The sequence below is a fragment of the Pseudonaja textilis genome, chromosome 1 (genome assembly GCF_049901715.1).
Source record: "Pseudonaja textilis isolate UNSWEBS1 chromosome 1, rPseTex1.2, whole genome shotgun sequence".
Lineage (NCBI taxonomy): Eukaryota > Metazoa > Chordata > Lepidosauria > Squamata > Elapidae > Pseudonaja > Pseudonaja textilis.
The window spans coordinates 71772212-71798883 of record NC_141990.1 but is presented as its reverse complement, the minus strand read 5'-3'; the positions used below and the strand labels follow the sequence as shown (position 1 = coordinate 71798883).

The 26672-nt window shown below is 37.7% G+C and overlaps 2 protein-coding genes across 6 annotated transcripts in view; both read left to right on the top strand.

Annotated features, from left to right (window-relative positions):
- Positions 1 to 7092, top strand: part of TTC13 (tetratricopeptide repeat domain 13) — a 34968-nt gene extending 27876 nt beyond the window's left edge. For 2 of the 5 annotated variants that reach the window (XM_026705166.2, XM_087937712.1), the window contains exons 17-23: positions 324 to 408; positions 1793 to 1899; positions 3808 to 3943; positions 4458 to 4537; positions 5234 to 5312; positions 6193 to 6272; positions 6944 to 7092. In XM_026705166.2, coding sequence (XP_026560951.1) covers positions 324 to 408; positions 1793 to 1899; positions 3808 to 3943; positions 4458 to 4537; positions 5234 to 5312; positions 6193 to 6272; positions 6944 to 7055 — 679 coding nt within the window. In that variant the 3' untranslated portion in view covers positions 7056 to 7092. Of the gene's footprint in view, positions 1 to 323; positions 409 to 1789; positions 1900 to 3807; positions 3944 to 4457; positions 4538 to 5233; positions 5313 to 6192; positions 6273 to 6943 lie in introns of all 5 variants that reach the window. The other 3 variants (XM_026705165.2, XM_087937706.1, XR_015744374.1) reach the window with 2 other exon arrangements.
- Positions 7093 to 9561: 2469 nt separating this feature from the next.
- C1H1orf198 (chromosome 1 C1orf198 homolog) overlaps positions 9562 to 26672 on the top strand; it is a 29184-nt gene continuing 12073 nt past the window's right edge. The window contains exons 1-2 of the mRNA XM_026705168.2: positions 9562 to 10010; positions 26495 to 26545. Coding sequence (XP_026560953.1) covers positions 9663 to 10010; positions 26495 to 26545 — 399 coding nt within the window. The 5' untranslated portion in view covers positions 9562 to 9662. The remainder of the gene's footprint in view (positions 10011 to 26494; positions 26546 to 26672) is intronic.

Sequence of the window (26672 nt, the reverse complement as noted above, 5' to 3'; positions counted from 1 at the left end):
GAAAAAGCAAACTGTTAAGAGATCAAAGACTTAGTTGCAAGAGCATGTATGCAAATATCAAGATTCAGTGAATTTTAGACAATGGGGTAGAAAGAGAGCAATAAAAGAACAGGGCGGAAAATGGGGAAAAATTTAGGAGTTCAAAAACTGTGGATTAAAAGTAAGAAAAAAGGGTTAAAGATAAAAATCAGGTAATTTGAGAAATATTTTATGATGTATTCGGTTTCCGGGCTAAATAAATAAATAGAAACTAATGATGAAATATTTAGCTAAAATTGTACTAAAATCTTTTTAAATTGAAATTTTGCTAAAATCTATTTTAGTGCTAACAATCACAAAGAACTATTGGAAGTTCGCGAAGCATTGGAACAGGTACATAAGGTAGAAGATCTTCTTCCAATTATGAAGGTATTTTTCTCTTTAACCTATTTTTATTAATATTAGAAATTAGATCATTCAAAGGTAACAGCGTAGCAATTAAAAATTAAAACTTGCTCATAATGTTATAATGAAATGGTCATATTATCTTGTATCGGCTGTGTTTTGAATTTGGTTGGTATTCTAATGGCCAAGGAAAGGAAACTGGATGAATCTCATCTTCCTACAAAGTATTGTAATATAAAAGGCCTTTTGAGGCAATATTTTCCAAATCATGTTATGGAGAGTTGTGTTGCCATATATATCTAAGATTATATTGAAAATATAATTAGAAGCATATATATATTATTGTCAAGCCATTCTTTTCCTGGGTCCTCAAGAATAGGAGTCTCCAACCTTGGCAACTTTAAGACTGATGGACCTCAACTCTCAGAATTCTCCAGAAAGTTATGCTGGCTGGAGAATTCTGGGAGTTGAAGTCCATCAGTCTTAAAATTGTCAAGATTGGAGACCCCTGCTCTAGAATTCATAAATGGCACAATTCTTAGCACCATGACTTAATATTTACAATCTGTTTTAATTTGTACATTATTGTTATCTCCTTTGGTATTTTTTTGGCTTTATACCAGTGTTTCTCAATCTCAGCACTTTCAGATGTAATATACAGTAGTTATCACATTTTTCATTTACTATAAAGCCCAGCTTTCAGATGTGTGGATTTCAACTCCTTGCTGGCTAGGGAATTCTGGGAGTTGAAGTCCATGCATCTGAAAATTTGGGCTTTATAGCAAATAAGAAATGTGATAGCTGCTGTATATTACAAATAAAGCTGTTTGATTTAACAAATGTGATTTTTTTAAAAAAAATGTAAGACGGTTATTTTCTTTGAAGAAAGAAACCACTTACAGAACCAGATTACAGGGGAGCAGTCAGATAGGAGGAAATCTGCAAGCAAATTTGATTAATTAATAAATAAACATATCTATATCTAAGCAACCACTGTTTCTGCAACCATTTGAACTTAATAACATAATATATACATGTGATGGAAGGAAGGGCCAGAAAATGGGGTTGAAACCCAAACTGAGTGACATCATTTATTTTATTTTCTCTTTAACTCTTCTAACTAGGTAGCAATTACTCTTGCTAGAAGTCACTTGCAGGGTGTCTTTAAATGAGGTTTACTGCCATTAACTATATCTCGTATAGGATGAGTATAGTCCTAACATAGGAAACTCTCTGCTCCTTTAAATCGCTCCTGGAATAGGAAGTGAGCACTGAAAGGATTCACCAGCTAGGGAAATAAATCCTGTCCTTTTGGGATTGTTGTAATTTACATTGTTTACATTATTACATTTATATTAGTATTTACATTCAATCCGTTTTGAACATTTTTTGACATTTTTTAAAGCAGCTTAATAGTAAAACAAGAGATGGTTTTACCATCCATACCAAAGTTCCAAGCCTCAAAAATCCAGGAAAGGAATATGATGGATTTACTGTTACTTTAACAGGAAACGGGTAAGTTATTCTTCCTTTTATGTTATGACATACTTTAATTAGCATGTCAGTGGATTGAAGCCTGGGTTTCAGAGACCAGAGAGATTTCAAAGTTTCTAAAATATCTTATCCTTTATCTGCAAAGCTGGATTTTCTGAACTTTAATTACTTTATAGTCAGGTACTTTTAGCATTTTATCCCAGTCTGACATTGTCAGGTCACTGTCCATTAAGCTTCTCGTTTATACATGAGAATTGTGTAAACTAGTGCACCAGAATACATGCACTGGAACATGTAGAGCAGAGGTGGTATTCAGCAGGTTCTGACCAGTTCTGGAGAACCGGTAGCACAAATTTTGAGTACTTCAAAGAACCAGTAAATATCACCTGACTAGAGATTTTATAGTATCCTTTCCCTGCCACGCCCACCAAGCCATGCCCACAGAACCGGTAGTAAAAAAATTTGAATCCCACCATTGATGTAGAGTCTTTTTGCATTATCTAGTGCAGTGGCCCCCAACCTTTTTTGTGCCGCGGCCTGGTACCGGCATCACAAAATCATCTGCGGCCCGGTACCGGCATCAGCACGCATGGCAAAGCAAGGCGAGCCGAGTGACCGGCCAGCCAGCCGTCCCCCACTTCTCCCCGCCACCTTCAACTCCTCCGTTGTACCTGTGTCGATGGGCTTCACGACGGCTTCGCGACGGTCGCTCGGCTCACCTTGCCATGCGTGCTGAAAGAATCCTCGCGCCTTAGTTTTGTTCGAAGCCGCCCCCCCCTCGATGAAACTAAGTGCGAGGATTCTTTCAGCACCCAAACACCGCTTTCTACCTGGAAAAGCTCACTGGAAGCACTTTTTCATCAAAACAAGATGGCGGCGCCCAGCAAACCGGTGGCCCGGTAGAAATTGTTCTACGGACCGGTACCGGTCTGGGGACCAGTGGTTGGGGACCCCTGATCTAGTGTATGTTCGTTGGTATATAGCAGTGTAGTTACGCTGATGCAACATGGTCATCAGTTAGTATTTACACAAGACACTGACCAGCTATAAGCCGGGGGTACATATCAGTCCAATATCTGATTTTTTAAAATATAAATGATGTGCTTCAATGTTTAGATGGCATAGACTTTGTTATTTGAGCATAGATCTTTTCAACATTAATATTTTACTGTCTTTTCCTAATCTAGGTGAAATGTTAATACATTGCTACTGCATGTATGATGTGCCCTATGCTAAATAAATAAATAAGAAACAAAATCCTCCTTTAGAGATAAGTGCACAATCCTATACAAAGTATTTTGGTAGTTTAGAAAGATGAAATATGATAAATAAATTAGCAAATAAGTCTGTTTAAAATAAATGCTAGATTTATTTCTTTACTATTTACTCACTAATTTTCTCTTCCTTTTTTTCTTTCATTGTATGGCTTTTACTTTGTTACTTTTTAAAAACAAAAAAATAATTAAAAAATAAAATGATGCATATTTTGCTTTTGCAAATTACAGTAATTTGCATAGTAATATACCGTAGTATAGTAAATTTATATAGAAAATTACAGAAGGTGCTTTTTAACATGTTTCCAAAATTTGGAACTTTGTTTTATTAAAGGAGAACATAAAATTGAGCTTTGTATATAAGCTCATGAACATGATAATAAATCATGGGATAGCCTGACATGCAAACGCTCTGATATTCTGTTTCCATTCTGGATTATACCCATCACAAATCATGGATAAGTCAATCCATAAAACTATTCTTTTTCTGTGGTGTCTGTGTTGCAAGGTTCGGGTTAATTATTTAAAGACATTTTGGTCAGTTAAAAAGAATCGTGCAAAGTCACATATTGTTGTTGCTTTAGTAATCTTGACAAGTTTGATGATGTTTCTTTTTTTTTTTTGAAGCACTCTCTTTTCTTCACATACCTTGCAGGATTGGTAACCTTTTGTTTTCAGTTGAGACACAGACAACAGAAGCAAGAACACAACTTTATCATACAGAAATAGATGCTCTTTATAAAGATTTAACCATGAAAGGAAAAACACATCTTTTGTCTGCAGAACCTAGGGTAAGATTTGGTAGACAATTTTTGAGGGCTTGGAGGTTCAGTTCAGTTTCCCATTCTTTAGGAGAGTTCAGGGAAACTTGTGCTGTCATGTAAAAACAGTCACAGGAAGGAGAGAAAGCCGATTTTTTGTCACCACTCCAACCCCCGTAGAATTCCAGTGTGAGAATGAAACTGAAAAGCTTCTAGGAACCAAGCCAAGTTTCCCATTATCCCCATCTGAAAAATAGGCCAAAAGTGTCCTTTGGAGAAACATTTTGTGGTTGATTTTTAAGGGGATTTGAATAGAGTAATTAAGCAAGATGGGCAGAAAACTTTCCAACCTTCAATTCCTTTCCATAAATATCTTTAAAAATGGACCCCAAATGGATTGTCACTCAGAATGTGATTTGTAGTGCTAAGCCTATTTTCATCCTGACCTTTAATTTTTTGGGGAAAAATATTGTGTCGTTGATATTAGCAAGATGGGCAGAATATAAAGGTAATAAATAATTACATTTTATTTTATTTTATTTAGGAGACAGATGTCATATGCAATCTAATCTTATCTGTTTTATACTACTTCTGTAACTTAATGCCTCTTTCCAGAGGTTCCAGGTTAGTAACTATCTTATACAATATTTAAAGCAAGTTTATCTTATTTTTATTAATAACATAAATATTTATGGTATTGTATTAATTTTTTGCCCAATTTTTAAAGCTATGCAAATATTGGTATTTTACTTATTTAATTTCAATTTTCATTCTCTACCCTAGGTTATAAAATAAATAATATAAAAGAATAGATTTCTAATATTTTGAAAGATTAAAATGTGATGTAGGCTGCAGTCTTACAGTTGGATATATGTTTACTTGTACATAATTTTAAAAGCCTGGTAAGTGACAAATGTGATAATTTGAAGAAAACAGTAATGTAAATGAACCTCCCAACTCCTTAAATAATTAATTTTCCTGTATTTGTGCACTGCCTGTTAAGACTCAGATTAATTATGGTTATTCTGTCAAATTCTGCCAATCTGCAATTGGAGTTTGTAAGTGAGATATCTGTCAGATAGAAAATGAATTGTAGAAGAAATGACTGTGTCTCCTTTTGTTCTATGTGTTCAGTCTTACAGAGAGAAAGAAGCTTGTTTTTAATCAATTGTTTTTCTCCATTCTTGTTTCTCTTACTTTTGTTTGTGAGAAGCTGTAGAATAAATATACGATGCTGGGAAATCTGTTATTTTTCTGCATTGCCACCTTGCTGGGTTTTCATGCTATATATTAAGAATACTGTTGTTGCTGTTGTTTTAGTATAGTGGCTTATTCAATCATCATGGGAGCACTGATGGCAAGTGGACAGGAAGTGTCAGGAAAAATTCCTAAAGGAAAGGTATGCTCTGTATAAGTTATGTTAAATTTAGGTAAGGATAATTCTTAGTCGTATATGTATTGTTTCTGTATCTTACACCTGTGTCCCAAATGCTCCTTACGGATCCAGAATCCTGCTTGGGCATATTTTTAATATTGCAAAGGTTGCCTCTTCGGTACTGTATTAGAAATAGTCCTAAGAAAAATGAAAGGAGATGTAACAAAATCATTAAATGAAACCATCGTTTAATACATGTAAATGGAACTTATTTCTGAGGAAGCATGTTTCTCCTTGGGCCAGGAGGAATGGAACCTGATCCATTTACATTTGCAACTTTTCACTATCATGTCCTATATTTTATATCAGTCAGCTTTTAGTGGAAGTGTAACATATTGTGTATACTTATTCTACCTCCTTAATTCTTTCCTTAAGAGAGCAATTGAAAGCTATCAAAAGATAATGCAGTTGTATTTTCTTTGTGTTATCTGGGGTATTGTCTCCAGTGTGGTGTTTCTAATATATATAGCATTGAGTTATATGATACTCTTTACGGTGGGCCATTTAACAGAAGTTACATAACTAGGCCAACTTAAAATGTAAATGCATTTAAATATAGTTCAATTCTATTTATAATTGTGGATTTAAAATTTAAATTTAAAATATATTTTCCTCTGAATTATGCTGTGCAGCTTTAGATTTTCAGTGTTGCTTTGCAATTGCTATAATGGCAGCCTCTGAGATAAACAGGTAAAAAATGTCCAATGCTACCGCTACTCTGTGGTCTTCCAAATCATATGACTTATGCCTTTTGCATGACTCTGAATGTGCGGGTAGATTCTGGCATAATTGGAAATTATTTTAAAATGTTTCTAACTTTAAACTCATTTTTAATGTTTTCCAGTTGGTGGATTTTGAAGCCATGATTGCCTCTAGTTCAGAAGCTTTTAATAAAGTAGCAAAAGGCTGGCTGAATTTGAAAGGGTAAAAATACTAATATTGATTTATAGTATATATATGTGTTCTAAGGGAAAGAAAAGAAGAAGCCCTGTATTTTCTACCAAATATTTCATCTTCACTCACCTTGGGGTTTGATTTTTTTAAAGAATTATCAATCATCACTTTGTTTTGCCCACATCAGACCAAACAAATTTCCTGCTTAACTTTCTGCATGTACTGTATATGCATGTCATGATAAACACAATATAGTTACTTTTAAAATAACCATATATAATAGTAGTTCTTAATATAATTAAGGTAGTTCAATACTGAATATAAATCAAACTATGGACTGACTTAAGATAAACAACAGAATTCTGTTTTGTATATGTGAAATTACATGCATACGTACACCCCCCCCCCCTACACACACACCCATGCACACACAGTATACACATACATACACAAAAATGTTAATAGAAAAAAATTAGTCAATTTATAATTTTCCAGTTCAGAACCATTTTGGCTAAATTCACTGTTACTCTTATTAATTTTAATTAACTTAAATAGTCTCTTGAACAGCCATTGAACTCTAGTTTGATATCTAAATATTAAGCAAATATTTTTAAAATGTAATTCAATGCAAGCTATTAATTTTATTTCAGATAGGTATATGAACTAAACTTCTACTAATCTTGGCGATTTTGCATTTTCAGCATTTCACCTTCCTACAAGAGTCTTCCACTGGTATCAGAATCATTTCCGACTTTACGAACTATGATGGAAGTATTAAGTGCAGATTCATCACATTGCCTTAAAAGGCTTTAGTTATTATGTAACATCTGAATAAAAAACACTGACTTCCTCTTTTGTATCATTTTTATTTTTGATACGAGACTGAAATGATCTGATTTCTGGTACTATTTTTATGGAAACCAAAGATTTATATAAATGCAGTGGAAAATAGAAGTCTTTTCAGTAACTGCAACTATTGGAGAGATGATGATGATTTGATTTATTCTATAAATAACTCCGTGCCTCTGTTTCTTAACCAATGATGTACGTAAAAAGATACTATGTGGAATTAAATGTTCTTAAGCCCATTTAAATCAATATCAACCAAATTGTACAAGATAACGTTCTGTCCCATTAGGGTTTCTGAATATTGATGGAGGTAAGATACAAATAATTGAAAAAAGAATCTTTGAAATAACTGCCGATACTTGCTTTCAGAAAATGTTGATTATGGGTATCCATCCATTTCAGGAAATGTACCCTTCTAAAAATATAATATCCGCTCTTTTCATTTTGCATTAGGATTAAAGATAGCTATGATAATATGTGAAGTATATACAGGTATTCCTTGTTTAGCAGTAGTTGAGATTGGCAGTTTTGTGGCTTAGCAAAGAGGTTGCTAAGTGGGAAATCACCCGACCATGGACTGTGTTTTCCAGCTCCACATTGACAAGACTAATCAGTTTCACACCTTCAGCTTTTGTTTGCCTCCTAACCACTCCCTGACTTTGGAATGCTCACCTTGGCGCTGGGCTAATTAACAAGGAAATTAATGTTTCTATTTACATTCATTGGAGAGGAAGGAATTACAAGTGAATAAGCAGGCACACAAGTAGGGAATACACATCGAAAGCAATGCACTGTGGCTGGCAGCCAGGAGTGCTATGCAAACAGACAAGTCTATTCCCCATTATGTGCCTACATATTCTCCTATAGTGGAACCTCAGGTCGCGAACGCTTCTGATCACGACCAAATCGGGTGACGACCAAAAAAATTTGAAAATTTTTGCATCTGATCATGAACACATCTTTGGGTGGCGATCAAACACAGCCATGGAGATTTTCCCTTCCGCACCATTTTTTTTTTTGTCCACGCACAAGTAGTCAGTCTTGTTTCCGATCACGACCAAATCGGGTTGTGACCGAAGGCCTGGAACGGTTTATGGTTGTGTCCGGAGTTTCCACTATATAATCCTTTCCTCAGCAATTTCTCTGCTTTGTGAGAGGGAGGAGAAAACAGATAGATCCAGGAGAAGTTGCGTATAGAAATAGTTTGGGATGTTTTTATTTCTTACTCCCCTCACAGAGCGGAGAGATTGAAAAAGAAGAGACCCATAATTCAAATGAAAAGTTATATTTTTCTTGTAAGGTGATAATAGTTAATCAGAACTGGAGTCAACAGAGTATTGATATAAATCCCCGATTGCCTCTCAAGATTGTGCCGCTGTTTTTTGATAACAAGACTTTCATTTTGCATTTGGAAAAAGGTGGGCATTACATACCCAAATATCAGGGGAAATTCTCATTGAGAACCATTATTTGATTTCCGTGGCCATCCATTTCATCTAAGCAATTGGGGGGGATGGGGGTAAAAAAACACCACTTTAAAAAAAGTTAAAAGCCACTGTACAAACATAAAAACTGTCCATAATCATTGTTTAAAAACAATCAAACAGAAAATCACCCTCAGCAGCAGAATTCATTCTATATCCTCTCATTACAGCTATTGTAAGAGTTTACCACCCAGGCAAATATGAAATATGGAGAAATATGTTGTAGATGCCAAGGCAGAGAAAAGCTCTCTTCCTCAATCCTTCCAGATGACACTTCGATAGAAGGGACACTTAACCAGGGGAGCATAAGTTGCACTGGAGGTTTTTAAGAATAGACTGGACAGCCACCTATCTTAAATGGTACAGGGTCTCCTGCTTGAGCAAGGGGCTGGACTAGAAGACCTCCAAGGTCCCTTCCAGCTCTATTCTGATTAACTGACGTACTGGATGCCGACGGGACAGATGAGAGCCGAGTTCACCTGAGCTCAGTTGACAAATCCAGGGCGCTACATCGCTAAGCGTTTCCTCAACAGCCTTCACGAGAGAACAGCCCGCCCCCCTCTTACTCTTAAGGCAAAACAGCCCGTTGATGAACCAGTCCATCTGGAAAACATAATTATGCGAGGCGACTCAAGTCCTTGCTGGGAGTTTTCACTGTGATTCAGATTTGAGTAAGCGCGTTTTAGAAGGCTTCTTATCCGGATTAAGTGGCTTCTTTAAAATAAGGTTTTGAGGTGAGTTAATGTTGCCACGTCGTCGAGGACGACTGGGTTGAGGAACTACACCTGGGAAGGTGGCCCTCCATGCAAATCTGGCGGCTTTGACAAAGAAGGAAAGCAAGGAGGCCTTTCCACAGCAAGCGCCTCCACCTTTCGCCATCCGCTCCAACCGGGAAGAAGCGCGCCGGGCCGAGTGGAGGCGGGACTAAACGCAGGAGGAGGAGGAGCCCAAAGGTTGGCGGAGGCGAAGAGCGGAGCAAAACCGCCGAGCGGAGGGCGGGGCGGAAGAGTCGGTCGGCTCTCTGCTGCCTCTTCGCCGTGCCGAGTCCCCGAGCGCCGGGGCCGCGGGAAGCAGGGGCAGGTCGGCGATGGCGTCCATGGCGGCGGCGATCGCAGCTTCTCGGACGGCGGTCCTGAATGGGAACCGGCCGCTGGACGAGCGGGAACGTAAGCGCTTCAGCTACTTCTCTTCGCTCAGCCCCATGGCTCGCAAAATCATGGCGGAGAAGGAGCGCATCCGCGAACGCTACGGGCCAGACTGGGAGCGGCTGCCGCCCCGCCAGCAAGACGAGATTATTGACAAAAGCCTGGTGCAGCCCAACATCCAGGCCCGGTACGCGGCTCACCGAGGGGTAACCCGAGACAACCCGCCTCCGGTCTGCTACCCGAATCTGCGCCTCAATACCGGCCAGAAGGTAGTGCGCTTCGGGGACGAGGTAAGCTGTCGTGCGCGGGACAGTCGCCCTCTGCACATGTACAGAGGGTGAGCAGGATAATGCTGATTTTTCTGCCCCGGCCCCGGCTTGGACTGTCCTGTTTTGAAGCAGCTTAGTGAGTCACCTGTGGGGACAGGTGGCATCAAGGAAAAACAGATAAGGCATAAAGAAAAGGTTTCGAGAAGGCAAGGAAGTATTTTAAAAAGGGTTTACACTTAGGCTAACTTTATTGTTACTTTGAATGTACACTAATCGGAATACATTAAAATGAAATTATCTTGCATACACCTGGCAAAGGGTCTCCACCGCTAATATAAACATAAACACCACAAGATAGAGATAGGTAGATAGATAAATAGAAAGAAAGAAAGAAAGAAAGAAAGAAAGAAACTTATGTACGCTGGAAGTCTGGCTAGAAATACTGAAAGTATCTGGCAGGCAGGCATGTGCAGAGCTTCCTTTTACCTTTAGGCCGTTACCTGGCTCCTATAGTAAAGTTAATTGAGCCGAAGTCTGTATATGTAGACAACATGAATGTTTCAGTTTGGGTTGGAGAGTTACAGTCTTCCTCTGACCAGGTCCAAATAAATGTGGATGGTTATATTTTTTAATCACGGTCACTGATCAGAATTTCAAACCAAAGCACATTAAATTTTACAGTTGATGATGGGCTCATCAATGGATAATCAAAGATTGCCTAATATTACAGGCAGTATCTTTTCTTTTATATATACTGAGAGTATTTACACCGAGACAAATTCCTTCTGTGTCCAATCACACTTGGTATAAAGTATTCTAGTCTAGTCTAGCAAAATTCAGCTACATTCAAAGAGACTGAACCATAACAACTGATAACAATTGTAAGTAAAAATGGTCAGAATGTCCGTGGGGGGGGGGGGTTGTTTACCAGGTATGGAGTTATAAGATGGGTCCTTGAATCCTTATAGAGAGTACAGTTTCACAGTCCTTGTCCACAGGGGCACAGTCTCAGGTCATAGGTGAAAAGGGTTTTTTTCCCTAACAATTGTGTGTGCATTCTTTGACATCAGTCACACTGTGCTCAGTGGGATTTATTCAGATGGAAGAGCATGCCATAAGTGCTGTGTTATTGAAAAGTTCTGGAGTCTGCAGAATGTTTATTTTCTGCCTCTGCAGAAATTAAAATTCCTCTAGATTTTCAAGAATTATTAAATACACAAGAAACAGACTCCTCAGTTTTTAACTATTTACCCCATTCCCATTCATTTTTGTTTTTAGTGTTGATTCTTACTATTTATCACACCCTTCATTTTATTGTGTATCCCAGTGATAGTTGTCACTGCTAGTGAGTACTTGTAAAATTCCTGATTATTGTACTGTGAAAACAGGAAAGTGTGAATCATAATAAAAACGCTAGTAACAGTTAGGATATTCAACATAATTTGTAACGGCTGCACTGATTTTCCAAACGAGATTTCCGTGAGGAGCTGCCACTTCTGAAAAACAGACTAGTTTGTATTTCTGAATAAAAGCTTGATTTAGGGGTGATGAACTAGGGCAGTTATTCAACATCCTTATAGTTTACTGTACTTGCTTCTTATTTTAACGGAGTAGAAGAGAAGCAAAATGTTGATTACCTATCTCCAGGCTCTCAAAAGGTTTCAAATCAAAAATGTAGGTTTCATTTACACTAAGTGTAAAGTGTAGATTTCATTTACACTAATTCCAGTTCAGGCAGTTGAGTTCTATCTCTCTGCATCTGTTAGATTACATTCCATGCATAGATACAACAGAAATCCTTGCGTGGTACTATTGCTATGGCTATCAAAGTGGATTTTTTAATCTTTAATGTGGGTGCATTCTTGCATGCCTTATATGATATAATTGCAGTATATGAATCAGATTTGTTGTGTTGTGATTTGGACATTATTTGACCCTGAAAAGAGCAATGTGTTGGAAAGTCAGGTGTAATGTAGTTTCTCTCAGCCTGATTCAGGAAAGGTGACATATGAATAGAATAGAATAGAATAGAATAGAATAGAATAGAATAGAATAGAATAGAATAGAATAGAATAGAATAGAATACTTCATTGGCCAAGTGTGATTGGACACACAAGGAATTTGTCTTGGTGTAAATACTCTCAGTATACATAAAGTAAAGGTACATTCATTAAGAATCAAGAATCATAACGTACAACACTTAATGGTGGTCGTAGGGTACAATCAACAATCAAATCCTACTAGGAAACAGTCAATATAAATCGTAAGGATACAAGTGACAAAGTTACAGTCCGACAATCACAAGTGGGAGGGATGGGTGATAAGGAGTGGTGAGAATATTAACAGTAATAGTAGTGTACACTTTGTAAATAGTTGAGCAGTGTTGAAGGAATTATTTGTTCAGCAGAGTGATGGCTTTCGGGAAAAAACTGTCCTTGTGTCTAGGTGTTCTGGTGTGCAGTGCTCTATAGCGTTGTTTTGAGGGTAGGAGTTGAAACAGTTTATGTCCGGGATGTGAGGGGCCTGTAAATATTTTCACAGCCCTCTTTTTGACTTGTGCAGTATACAGGTCCTCAACTGAAGACAGGTGGGTAGTAATTGTTTTTTCTGCAGTCCTAATTATCCTCTGAAGTCTGTGTCTGTCCTGTTGGGTTGCAGAACCAAACCAGACAGTTATAGAGGTGCAGATGATAGACTCACTTCCTCTGTAGAACTGGATCAGCAGCTTCTTGGGCAGTTTGAGCTTTCTGAGTTGGTGCAGAAAGAACATTCTTTGTTGTGCTTTTTTGATGACGTTTTTGATGTTAAGTGTCCATTTTAGCTCATATGATATAGTAGAACATAGAAATTTGAAGGTCTCTACTGTTGATACTGTGTTGTCTAGTATTGTAAGAGGTGGTAGTATGGGAGGGTTTCTTCTAAAGTCTACCACTATTTCTACAGTTTTGAGTGTGTTCAGTTCCAAATTGTTCCAAGTGACACCACGAGGCAAGTTGTATAACCTCCTGTCTGTATGCAGATTCATCGTTGACTCGAATGAGACCAATCACTGTTGTGTCATCAGCAAACTTCAGTATTTTAACAGATGGATCGTTTGAGATGCAGTCATTGGTATATAGGGAGAAGAGAAGTGGAGATAGCACACAGCCTTGGGCTGATTGTACAGGTATAGGATGTGATTCCGCCTAGCTTCACCTGTTGCTTCCTGTCTGTTAGGAAGCTTATGGTCCACTTACAAGTATGTTCAGGTACCTCTAGTTGGTTTAATTTACTTAGAAGAGTGTCTGGAATGATGGTATTGAATGCTGAACTGAAGTGTACAAAGAGGACCCTTGCGTAGGTATTTGGAGATTCAAGGTGTTGTAGGATGTAATGCAGAGCCATGTTAACAGCATCATCTGGTTCATGCCTTGCACTCCTATAGTATGGAAATTACGGATTTTGCAAGATTTCACTGAGTGAAAGTCACTTTCTTCAGCCAACTTTATCTTGAAGGATTGTTACTGTCAAAATAAAAGGAGAATCTTTTGGAAACTGCCTTGAACTCTACAAAAAAAGGAAGGATGGATATAATAGTTATATAGGTATATAACATATGGATTTAATATTTATGTTTAGTTATTAAATATAAACTAAGAACAAGTAGAAATGGTGGCTGCTAAGTAAAAATATTTTACAATTATCTTATTTTTGGCTATCACGCTTAATGTTTCAATTATCTTTCATTTGACACAGTTGCTTTTCTGTGTCTCAGAGATAGACTATAATGCTCTGGGCACTAATGTGTGCCTTTTGGCTCATTTTTGGCATTTAACAGGCTCCATCTAACTTTTAAAATATCCTTTTAATTTAAAAAAAATAGGGAGGTGACACTATTCTCAATTATTATTCTTAAAAATGCTTCTAGGTTCCAGATAGGCTCCGTAAGTAATCTTAGAAAATAAATGTGGTTGCTAGCTGGAATCAAGTATTTGCCCACCTCTCTAGAAACAGGCAAAAGTATAAGGTAGTTAGGGGTATTCTGAACATAAAGGATAGAAGTGGACAGTTTTACCGGTTTGCTTCTTGGTAAATGGGTGTTTTGTGGCTAGTTACATCTAGCCTCCCAACTATTTTGTAAACAGTAAATTCTCCCCAGAAGACCAGCCAAGACATACTCTGAAAATTCTAAATCTGGCCACTGATCCAAACAACTGTGGAATTTATATATTGCAGACTTTGGTAAGTATCAAGATACCTCAGGGGTTCTAAGTGTTTTTGCAATAATAGGACAATGGGATTATCCAATATTTCATCTATATTTTAAGACATTAGGTACTTCAGATTTTAATTCAAGATAACTTGAGGAAGGCTACTTTGCATTTCAAAACATCATCTCCCAGTTTGTCATGCTAGCTAGGAATTCTGAGAATTCCAGACCTCAAACTTCTGAAGTACACCAGATCGGGGGTGGTTCTTCTAGAATTCTGCACTTCCTTAAATGTCCATTTAAAGGATACAGTACAGTAATAACTAAGAGCCCTATGGATATCTTTGTCACACCAGTAAAGATCTACTTATAATCTTTCAGTAGTAGAAAGCCAAAAAGGAGATTGTACAGTTAAAAATAATTGGAAAGAAGGAAAGGCAGTGCTTAACTTAGCCTGCAAATTCATTCACAGGAATAAACATTATAAAAAGGGCCCGCAAACAACTAACTTGTTAACAGCAGGCAGTAGGAAGTAACTGCTAAAATTAGTATTGTTTGAATCGTTTATGTTTGACTACAGGAAACTGACAATCCTTTTTGTGCTTCTCCCCACAAAAATTGTGAATATTCCAGGCCCGGGTATTTTTAAAACACCTAAAAATGTAAGTCAGGTTTTCCACTCCCCCTGCTAAACTAGGGAAACCAAGGGTATAGAAAATAAATTGCAGTGCTCTGAAGTGGAAGTTTTTAAAATTATTCCCATTTTTTTATATTTGATACTTGTGCCAAAGACTTTGGAAAAAGTAAGAATTGCATCTTAATAATGGTCTCAATATGTTCACCTAAAATACATGGGCATAGCTGTTGAGATGTAGTAAGACCAGTATGTCATTGTTTATTTTGATCATTTAGGATAACCCTGTGCTACTCAGAGGAACCTCTTAGGGCCCATAAAATACATCAGTATTAGGCTTTGGGGTAATCTTAGGATGGGAGTATATATTTTCTGCATATTGCACAATACTGGTTTTCAGTATTCATAATTCTGTCATAACAAAAGACAGAATTGGTTTCTCTGTTAATGTAAAAACTAATCTTCTGAATATTTCTTGAAGTCCTCATTTAGCGACCATAGTTAGGACCTGCAACCTGGCCATTAAGTGAAGTGGTCACAACTATGCTTATGATCTTACTTCAGCTTTGCTTTGCTTCCTAGACCTGCAAAAGTTGTAAGTACAAGGATTGATCATAAAGTTGCTTCTTCATCATCGTCATAACTGCATATAGTCACTAAATGAGGTGGTCACTAAATGAGAACTACCTGTAAGTAATATGAAATTTAAAAAGATAGACAGAGAGGACACAGGAAGAGCTGGGGGGAAGTGGTGGTTGTTCTGACCAAGGCTTCCAAGACTGTAATTACGCACACGCTTACTTTAAAAACAAGTCTTGTTTTATTGCAACGCTGGGAATTATTTTCATTCCCAGCCAGTAATGGATCTCAAACAGTCCCTCAAGATAAGCACCCACCTTTCTTTCCTGTGAAGTGCTGCCAATAACAGAAGTGTCCAATGAACTAGAAAAAAACAAAAACCAACCGAAGTACAAAGTGCTTCAAGAATGAATCTGAACCGAATGAACGACTTTGCTTCCTGCAAAAGTTTTGTCATCTTTGCCTGTCCTTTATACCTTATGGGAGGGGCAATCACCTCCCAGCCTTACTCCTGAGTCGCTCCTTTTGTTTCAGCTGCTGGGAACAGGCTCCCCTGGGTCCTCTGCTTCCCTGCTGCCAGACTCTGAAGGCTCCAGAGGCAGCACCTCATTCTCAGTTGGTCCTGGCCCCATCTCTGCATCGGATACAGGACCCTTGTCCGAGTCCTCTCCAGACTCCTGGACTGATCTCCTTTCTTCCCCACTGTCCCAATTCCGCTGCCGTCTGCACAGGCTGCCGGCGAACCCCAACAGTGGTCAGCAAATTAGTCCAGTAGTCACCTCCAGTGATGTACTCCCCTACTGGGTTCCTAGGTCAACCGTCAGAGCCAAGTCTCCAGACCCTTCTGGAAGGATCGATAGGTGGGGGCTAACCTCACCCTGGGGGTTCCTAGGATATTCCAGAGAGCTGACACTACAGCAGAGAAGGCTTGTCTGTTTCTCATTCTTTTTTCAACCTTTGCTGTTTTTAAATTTGTGTTTAGTTGGACTAAGTAAGATAAATTATGAAAAAGCACAGTAGAAATTATTTGTTTGTTTGGTTTTGCAAACATTGAGCATGGAGGAAACTTGATTATGTGGTAGCTTTAACTTATGCAAGGTCCTTTAACTTCTGAAAGGTCCAGTAACCAGGACTGAGATGTTTCCTAGGGTTAAGATCTATAATAGTTTCAAAACTTCTCATTTAGGTTTGGAAGTAGGCGTTTTAATTCATGTGGATCAATGAAAGTGCAGCTAGGGAACAATAATTACGTTTGTCTATCTATAGTTTGTCTTGTCGTATGTATCATATTACTGTATGCATATTCAGATTTTTGTTTGTTTATTTAATTCAATTTATATGGCCGCCCATCTCCTTATGGGATTAACAGCAATTAAAGCCATAAAATAAATAGACTTATATACCACATTTTTACTTATATACCACTGCATAGTGCTTTACAGCACTCTCTGAGCCATTTAGAAATGTCAGCATTTTGCCCCCAACAATCTGGCTCCACATTTACCAACCTCAGAAGGATGGAAGGCTGAATCAACCTTGAGCTGGTCAGGATCGAACTCCTGGCTGTAGGCAGAGTCAGTCTGCAATACTGCATTCTAACCATTGCGCCACCACGGTTCCTACCTGTAAAAATGCATATACATATGTACTGTAATCAGCAGCTGAGATTAAACAACAACCAGCCATCAGCATAAATTCATGGTCATTAGTGACACTCTAGTTCTTATGCTCAGGAACAGAGCCATGTTCTTTCAAAAGGCCAGCAGGATTGGGGCCTACCTAATCTTCGGGGGGATGATGTTCCAAGGGGCAGGAGCCACAACAGAAAAAAGTCTTCCTGGGCCCGGCAAGATGACATTCTTTAAACGATGGGACCCATAATAGACAGATAGGTTTGTTGTTAGTATTTCTTTAAAATCAATGAGAATTTTCACATTCCTGGGATCTCATATCAATTATACTGCCCAAGAGATGGCCTCCTGATTCTTTGGGACTGGAATGCACATTGGCATTCTGAGAGAAGATATGTATATATGTATGTATATATCTGCTGGGACTTCCGTGAGGGAAGAAACAGAAAAAAACAATGTTTCACACACATCTGTTTACATTGTGTTTGCCAAAATCCTTTTGCTGGAAAAGTGGGCATCCTTCCAAACAAAGCAGGGGTCAGCAGCTACCCGTCTTTCATCTTCAAATAAAGTTTTTGGTACCTTTTTGAGGCTTACATGTATTTGTGGAAGATGGCAGAAGCTGATGGTTGGCATGCCAATTTATAATCTGGTGAGCCTTCTAAACTTGTTGTAGCTCCTTCTCCAAGAATATAAATGGTTCCCAAATCCCAAATTGGTATGGTTAACACTATATGCACTAGTGTTCTTCAATCTTCTCCAGATATCCTCATCTCCAAAGGATCATATTAGCCACTGATCCAGCCCCCATCAGCCAAAAGAAAATAGAGCAATTGACGTCTGAGTATGTGCAGTTTCAGAAGCTACAGGAACTCAGCACAGGTGATGATTTTCTGGAATGTTATGTAGACAATTATTTTCTCAAACAATTAGATTAATCTGAGACAGACACCTCCCCAATTTTACTAGAGTATAAGAAGGGAGAGGAGGTACAGCACAACCAGACATGTAAAATTCTGTTACTGCAGCCAATTTCAACAGAGGTTGTTTTATCTTTCCAACGGAGTTGATTTCCTGTGTTGGTGTATCTAGTGGAGCTGACAGATATGTGCACAACAGTCCAGCAAACTCAGGGCTTTAAAGATTGCCTTGCAAGGCATGAAGGGGAAGCTGCAGGAACATAGCTTAGGAGTCGGGGGTGGGGAGGGCTCCGTGAGTCTACTGAGCACATATCTCTTTTCTTTCTCTTCCTCGTCATTCTTCATATTTTACTGTAGTGTTATTAAAATGCCACATAGAAAGCAAAGTGCTGCTGCTGAAAGGCTTTCACAATGATCACAGAAGACTCTTTTGTGCTTTGGCTAACAGAAGAGTTATTACTGTCCTGTGGTGGATGGTCTGCACTTGGTATATGTCATTTGCTATTCAAAAAAAGAAAAGAGAAAGAGAAAGATGCCAGTGTCTCCTCTCCTGTCTTTCCGTTCGAATGCCCTTATTGTAACATACTGCCTGGGTGACTTGTAGCTAGATGCAGCCTTTTCTGTGCTTGATGCATTATTGATGCTGCTGGACCATCATTTGACCTTACTTTGGCTTAAGGGATGGCCTTTTTGTCATGGATGTGCAGAAGCCGGCAGAGATGTTGCTGTTCCTGCCCAAATAAAAACCTAATTCCTGCTCTAGGGAAACACTCCATATCTTTCCACGTCAGGTTATTTCCTTGAGGGATTTATTCTAAGTTGTCTGAATGTGAATCAAAGGCATTAACTGTTTCCCTCTTCTCGGTTCGGCTCTCCTGCCTTGTTAGATCTCAGCCATTTCCCAGTAAATAAAAGCAGGAAAACCACATCGGCATGACAGCAAGACCACATCAGAATCAAGGGATCCTTCCTAAAGGTTATTGTGCATGTGCCAAGCATAACAGATTGGAGACTTTGACATTCCTCAGTGGCATGGCCAATACCGGAGCAATTCCTTTTTTCTTTTTTACATCCAAGAATAGTGTAAGATAAGGGCTTGAGAAATAGGCCTTTGTGAGGAAACTCTCCAAGCCAGGGCTCTCCAACTTTGGCCACTTTAAGACTTGTGGACTTCAACTCCCAGAATTCCTCAGCCAGCTAAGCAAAGCAAAGTTGGCTGAGGAATTCTAGCAGTTGAAGTCCACAAGTCTTAAAGTGGCCAAGGTTGGAGAGCCCTGCTCCAAGCCATTAAGGAAAATATCTTGATAGATCTCTTCTGGGAAGATATTTTTTTTAAAGACTTGTCACACTTGTGACAACCGTGTTTGAGCTGAGCTCAGTGCAATGAACTGAAACTCATCTTTTTATTTTTCAGCTTTAGAAACTATAATGAGGGAACTTTAATATGAGTATCACAAATTTAATCCAAATTAGCATGCATAGTACACAAATATCTGGGAAGAATATTGATCAGAACTGCACAGGAAGCAAAAAACAAAATAAACTTTTCAGTAAGTAATGTTACTTACTGCATAGTTGTTGCTGATTGAGTAACTTAGCTGTTGCTATCTGAGATTTGTAGAGATTTCCAGAATAATTAGAGAAAACTGGTATGCCCGTATTAAAACAGGATTGGCCCTGAAATCTTTGCTCTTTCTCGAGCTCAACATTTTTAGCCATTCTCAACTTTTAATAGAACTAAATTCCTCTCCAAAATAATTAAGAAATGCAAAACGTTCAGGAGATAAGTTTCAGGGGGGAGGGAGGGAGGGAGAGAGGGAGGGAGGGAGGGAAGGAAGGAAGGAAGGAAGGAAGGAAGGAATACGAAAGTGTTCAAACCAAGCCATTGACAAAACTTCTCTGTTGGACAAGAAGAGGATGAAACCAAAAAGTTTGATAGTTTTTAATCAGGTTGTTTTTGAGAAAAAGATTCCAACCCAACCAAACATTAAAAAAAAAATTCAGTCAGGAATTGAAACTAGAATAAGAGAAGTCATTTACTTTGATAAAAGAAGATATATCAGATATGTCTGAAAGAAATAATAATTTAAGGCAACTATTAGCTAGTCAAGCTTGCAGCTTAGGTACTAAAAGGCCTCTTGTATAAAATGATTGAGAAGGATCTTATGGATGTAAAACATTTCTGGCAGATCTTGACAGATGAAGCAGTCTCTGTATCAGTGGTATTTGCCAAAAAGCTGGGGACAGTAACTTGATGGATTATCTAGTAATGAGCCGTAATGATCTCTTCTTTGAATTATATTTGTCTGAAAAGGACAAAGTTCAAAATTCCAAGCTTGCAAAGTTGAATAAACTAAGTGCAAGTATAATTAAGTTTTTTAATGAACGTTTTAGAGAAAAAATTATTCAGGAAGCTCACAAGTTCAAGCAAATAAATTAAGGAGGAGACAGTGGTTTATCAAGTAATTAATCAGATTATTTTACAAAAACAATGTATTTAAGCCTCTTATAGAAGGGTATTTGATACAAAGTGGAATTTTCATTTAACCTTATTTAAACTAAATAAAATAGGAATAATTTGTACTACTTGGGATATGAATAAAACTTGAAGAGGTCACTCTGAACATGGAATGGCTTTAGAGATTAAGCCAACCAGATGGCTACAAAATGAACATCACTGATGAAAGAAAATTCTAGCAAAAACAGGACCAAAAGAAAAACAATAATAAAATGAATTTGTTAGACTGAGCAATTAAAGATCTAGCACGGTATTAATTGGGTAGTTAAGAACAGGGAAATTGACAGTTAAAATCCAAGTAGACTATGCTTTGAAAAGGTTAAACAGTTGGTAGACAGCGGAGAGGGGAGAATTTTCTCAGTTATGGTTAGAGTTTGACTTGGATCATTTGAATCGGTAAATGGGGAATGATAGACTTTAAATGTTCTCATGTAAGTAACAAGTCCCACAGTTCTGAGGTTCAAAAAATGTGTGGACACTATGTCATCAATCACATTTTTTTTGCTATGAATTTATTTTCCAAGACAAATATTCAGTTATATTCATGAATTGGTGTTTAGTCTTCCTATTGGCTTACTTTTTGGGACATTTGTTTCTTCCTTCATCCTCTTTTAGTTGTCCCGTCTTACTTGGTGAAGAATTCCAGAGTGTACACAATCTGTTAGTGTTTGGGGACAAACCCCCAAAAAACAGAATGTGCAGCAGCAGTCAAGCCAGGCAGCCAAATGAGAGAGGAAGGGCCCTAGGGTTTACACACACTGATGACAAACACTGTTTGTAGTTTAAATAGCTGTTTAATCCAATTCGAGTTTAAACATTGTCAATCAGTCCATATGTCATTCACAAATATATCCATTCAGTAACTTAGTCCATGTACTAGTCAGTTCTATATCCTTATCTGCTTGTAAAGATATCTTCTCCTCTGATACCTTTCCTTTTGAAGACAACGCTGAGTATTCACAGGATATCAGCACATCAATGAAGTAGTCCTTTCGTTCAGGTATTCAAACAGTTGTAGCAAATAGTAGCAAACAAACAGTAGCAAGCAGAAATCAAGCAGAGATCAAGCAGAGAGATTACGTTTCTCTTACTGCCTTTTATTGCCGTTTGTAACCGCACCCTTAATTAGTTAATTACAAGCAGTTTGGTGCTTAAAGCTACAAGTTACAAACACCCAAACCTTGGTTTATATATTTATTCACCCAAACTTAGTTGGTGTATCATTGTTATACCCAACATTCTCCCCTTTTGGGTGATATAAATATATAATACCCTTACAATCTAAAACCATACTTTACACAACTCTCTTGGTGCTTAATGGCACCTTGGGCTTTAGTAAAGTTATCAGCTATATTGTCCTCCGACATACAGTACTCCAGCTGTATCAGATTACTTTTTACAGATTGTCTAACGTTTAAGTACCTTAAATCTGTATGCTTGCTCCTAGTTTTTACTGCAATATTTGTGGCCATTTGAATTGCTGCCTGATTATCTTCATGTACAATTATAGGATAATTTACAGTTAATCCCATGTCACTCATCATCTGCTTATACATGATTAATTCAGTACATAATAACGACAAACAGGAGAATTCTGCTTCCATAGTGGACAAACTTATATGCTGTTGTCTTATTGACTTCCAACCTATTAATGTTTTACCCAGCATTATGGCTGTTCCCGAAGTCGACTTTCTTGTGTCTCTTTCTGATGCAAAACTAGCATCTGCATAAGCACTTAGTATTAGATTACCTTTTGGTTCTAGATACAGTGCATGGTGTAATGTTCCTTTAAGATATCTCAAAATTCTCTTTAATGCTTTCCAATGACATTGTAGTGGATCATTATTATGTCGTGCCAGTTGATTAACACCATAAACTATATCTGACCTTGACCAATTGCTAATGTATGATAAGCTACCAATCAAAGATTGATATATTACCTTATCAAACTTGGGACTTTGAGCATCCATTTTGCAAATATCCTGACTCATTGGAGTCTTTGCAGTCTTACAAAGTTCCATCTTATAATCTATTAGCAATTTAGATATCTTATCCTACTGAGATATCTTAAAACCTTTCTGTGTTTTCAGTATATTCAAACCTAGATATTTCTTTATCTCCCCTAATTGCTTGATTTTTATTTTCTTAGCTAATGATGCTATTATTTTATTAGCTTCATCATTAGTTTCTGTAATCAAAGCAATATCATCTGTAAATAATAGTAATAATGATATTTTCCCATTTGTCTCCCTTTTAAATAGACATGGATCGGCTAAACCAGCTTTAAACCCTATATTGTTTAGTTCCTTTACAATATACTGGTTCCATTCATAGCCTGATTGTTTAAGACCATAGAGGCTCTTTTTTAACAACCAATAATCATTATTATTTTCACCCTTAAATCCAATAGGTTTCTTCGTGTATACAGTATGTCTTAGTGGAGCGTGCAAGTAAGCAGTTTCTACATCTAGATGGTTGACTATATATTTCTTACTTGCTGCCCACACTAAAGCTGCCCTTAATGTTGCTGCTTTAAGGCTAGGTGCAAATACCTCGTCATAGTCATTGGCATTTTGTCTAAAGCCTTGGGCTACTAATCGTGCCTTATAGATTATATTACCATCCTTTTCAGTTTTTATCTTAAAAATCCATTTGCAGCCAATGGGTTTTATATCAACAGGTAATCTCGCATTTTCATATACTTTCATATCCTTTAAGGATTTCAATTCCCTATTCATTGCTGCATACCAACTTTCCTTATCTTTAGTAGGATACATTTTTATTTCATCTACAGTATATGGAACTTTATTAATCTGGCACACTGTGTTAGCCTGGTATCTATCAGGCGGTCTAGATATTCGTGTAGTTCTTCTGGGAATTACAGGGCTTGTATGAGGACTTTTTTGAATTACTACCTGTTCATGTTCCTCAGCTTGCTCAGCTATTGGTACTATTTCTTCCTTTATGGGATCTATCTCTGCCTGTATTTCTCTCTTTACTTTATTCTTAAAGTTACAGGGATAATTAATGGGATTTCTATAGGATTCAATAATTACTTCTTTATTGTTATCCTGTTCTAACTTATCCCATCCTACGTGCTCTAGAAATTGGGCATTGGCACTGCATAACACCTTAGATGTGCCTTTCTCCCAAAATCTATATGCCCTATGGTTTGCTTGGTAACCAACGAAGAATAATTGTTTAGCTCTGTGTTGCCCTTTACGCCTGAGTTGTGTAGGGATATGCACCCATGCTGGTGCACCAAATGTGTGCAGGTAACTCAGATCAGGCTTCCTGCCATGCCACATGGTGAATGGTATTTCACCAGTAGTTGTGTTAACAACGTTGTTCAGTATGTTATTAGCACACATTGTGGCCTCCCCCCACAAAGAATCAGGTAATCCAGAATCAGTTAACATTGTTCTAACCATTGCCTGTAGTGTTTGGCCTCTTCTCTCAATAAATGCGTTGTGTTGTGGTCTGTATGGTGCAGATTTCTTGTGCTCTATTCCAGCTACCTTTAATCTATTCTGGAATTTGCTGTTAACAAATTCCGTACCATTATCTGTCACTAGGGTTATCAATTGCCGTTTAGTCTTTCTTTCTGCAAATTTTAACCAGTCGAAGAAATGTTGATATGTTTCAGTTTTGCTTTTCATTAGGTAGCAAAACCCATATCTAGAATAATGGTCCATAATGCTCAGTATATATCGAGCACCCCCATACTGGGTTTCTTTGGACCTATAATGTCTGCAAATACTACTTCTAAAGGTTCTTTAGTTTTGAAACCATTTAGCCTATTTGCAGGCAATATTTTACTCTTATCTTCACAGCAGACATTACAACGCAAATATTTATCACACGGTTTTAACCTTATTCCATCAGATAACTCTACTGTACGTTTTAGCATTTTAAAATTTACATGCCCCAAACGCCTATGCAATAAATGGATACATTCATTATGAGGCTTTATATTGTTAAATACAGTCTGTGCCTCCCCTTTCTTACTATCATGTAATACATACAATGTTCCATTTAAAGCTGCAGTTACCTTTTTGTTATCTTTTTCAATTATGCAATTATTATCCTTAAATGTAATTACATAACCTAGTTTGTCTAATACCCTTACAGAAAGCAAGTTCACCTTTAACTGTGGTACATACAACATTTTTATATCCTGGTTTAAGCATGGACAGTATGCAATACCTTCTCCCTTGGCCTTGAGGTTCCAGCCATTAGCAAGTGATATATGTTGAGATCTTGTAGACATTTTTATAAATTTTGTCTTATCTCTCGTGATGCAGTGGGATGCACCACTGTCCACCACCCATAAATCATTCTTCACATCACAGTTGCTAAACATGGCTAGTTCAAAAGATTTCTTTGGCTTTTTTACATTCTGGCTTTTTTCTTTTTTGCAGAATCTTGCCAAATGTCCTCTGCCTCCACAATTAAAACACCTTTTAATTGTGTATGCCGTCAAGATAAATTCTCTTCTTCCGGTGCTTTAATTTACTTAGTTGGTTTCTTTCAAGCTTTGAAGATAATTTCTCTTTTTATTAGGTTTATCTTCTCTCAGCTGGTCACGCTCACACCTTCTTCTGGCTTCTTCTAATAGCCTGCCGGTAATCTCGGTTAATGATAAACTATCTTTTGGCAATACTTCTAAAGCAGTCACATAATCATCATAACTTTGATCTAATGAAGACAGTATGATGTATACTTGTTGCAACTCATTAAATATAAGCTCTTTTTCTTGTAATTCCTGAAAAATGCTCTTCATACAATTTAAATGAGTTAACATGTCTCCATTCTTCTGAAGATGTGTTCGAAATAGTTTGCGTGTAAGATATATATGAGCTCCTACACTGTCCCGAACATATATCTTCCTGAGGTTCTCCCAGCAGTTCGCAGCGTTTTCCTCTCCACGGATATGGATAAGTTGCTGGTCAGAGAGAGACAGTCCTATGATGCATAAAGCCTGCTCATTCTTTCGTTTATAGTCTTGTATCTTTTTGTTATCCTCCTCAACATCAGGATCTAAGTTAGTCACATCTGGTGGGTTTGTTATTATGTCCCACAAACCTTCTCTTCGTAGAAGTAAACTACATTTCATTGACCATGAAACATAGTTTGTTCCATCTAGTCTGGATATCATGGACAGATTAGGCAAATTTACTTGTGCCATTGTTCTTCAGGTAAACAACTATTTAAACATCAATGAAAAAAACAGTTTGTTTTTACAGTAATGTGCAACTCACACCAACTCTCACTGCTATATCATGGTTAGTTAGACTGTGCTCACTGGGCCCATAACCAATGTTAGTGTTTGGGGACAAACCCCCAAAAAACAGAATGTGCAGCAGCAGTCAAGCCAGGCAGCCAAATGAGAGAGGAAGGGCCCTAGGGTTTACACACACTGATGACAAACACTGTTTGTAGTTTAAATAGCTGTTTAATCCAATTCGAGTTTAAACATTGTCAATCAGTCCATATGTCATTCACAAATATATCCATTCAGTAACTTAGTCCATGTACTAGTCAGTTCTATATTCTTATCTGCTTGTAAAGATATCTTCTCCTCTGATACCTTTCCTTTTGAAGACAACGCTGAGTATTCACAGGATATCAGCACATCAATGAAGTAGTCCTTTCGTTCAGGTATTCAAACAGTTGTAGCAAATAGTAGCAAACAAACAGTAGCAAGCAGAAATCAAGCAGAGATCAAGCAGAGAGATTACGTTTCTCTTACTGCCTTTTATTGCCGTTTGTAACCGCACCCTTAATTAGTTAATTACAAGCAGTTTGGTGCTTAAAGCTACAAGTTACAAACACCCAAACCTTGGTTTATATATTTATTCACCCAAACTTAGTTGGTGTATCATTGTTATACCCAACACAATCTTATAGTGGCATTTTGGCTAGTCTCAATAAAGCTTCCCTTGGCTTCAGTTTTAAGGTATCCTGGATGATTCTGTTCCTTTTGACTTGAGGAAAGTATGTGCTCATTGGTGTATTTTTGCTTTTATTTCAGGATATCACCTGGCAAGACGAGCACTCTGCTCCTTTTTCTTGGGAAACTAAGGTAACTTTGTGAAATTGTTATGTTTGCAATAATTGTCACTTTGTTTAGTTTCAGAACACAGAATGTAGTAATAAACTTCTGCTTTGGGGCCCAGAGGTAATCATGTGTGATCTTGTGGAATATAGCT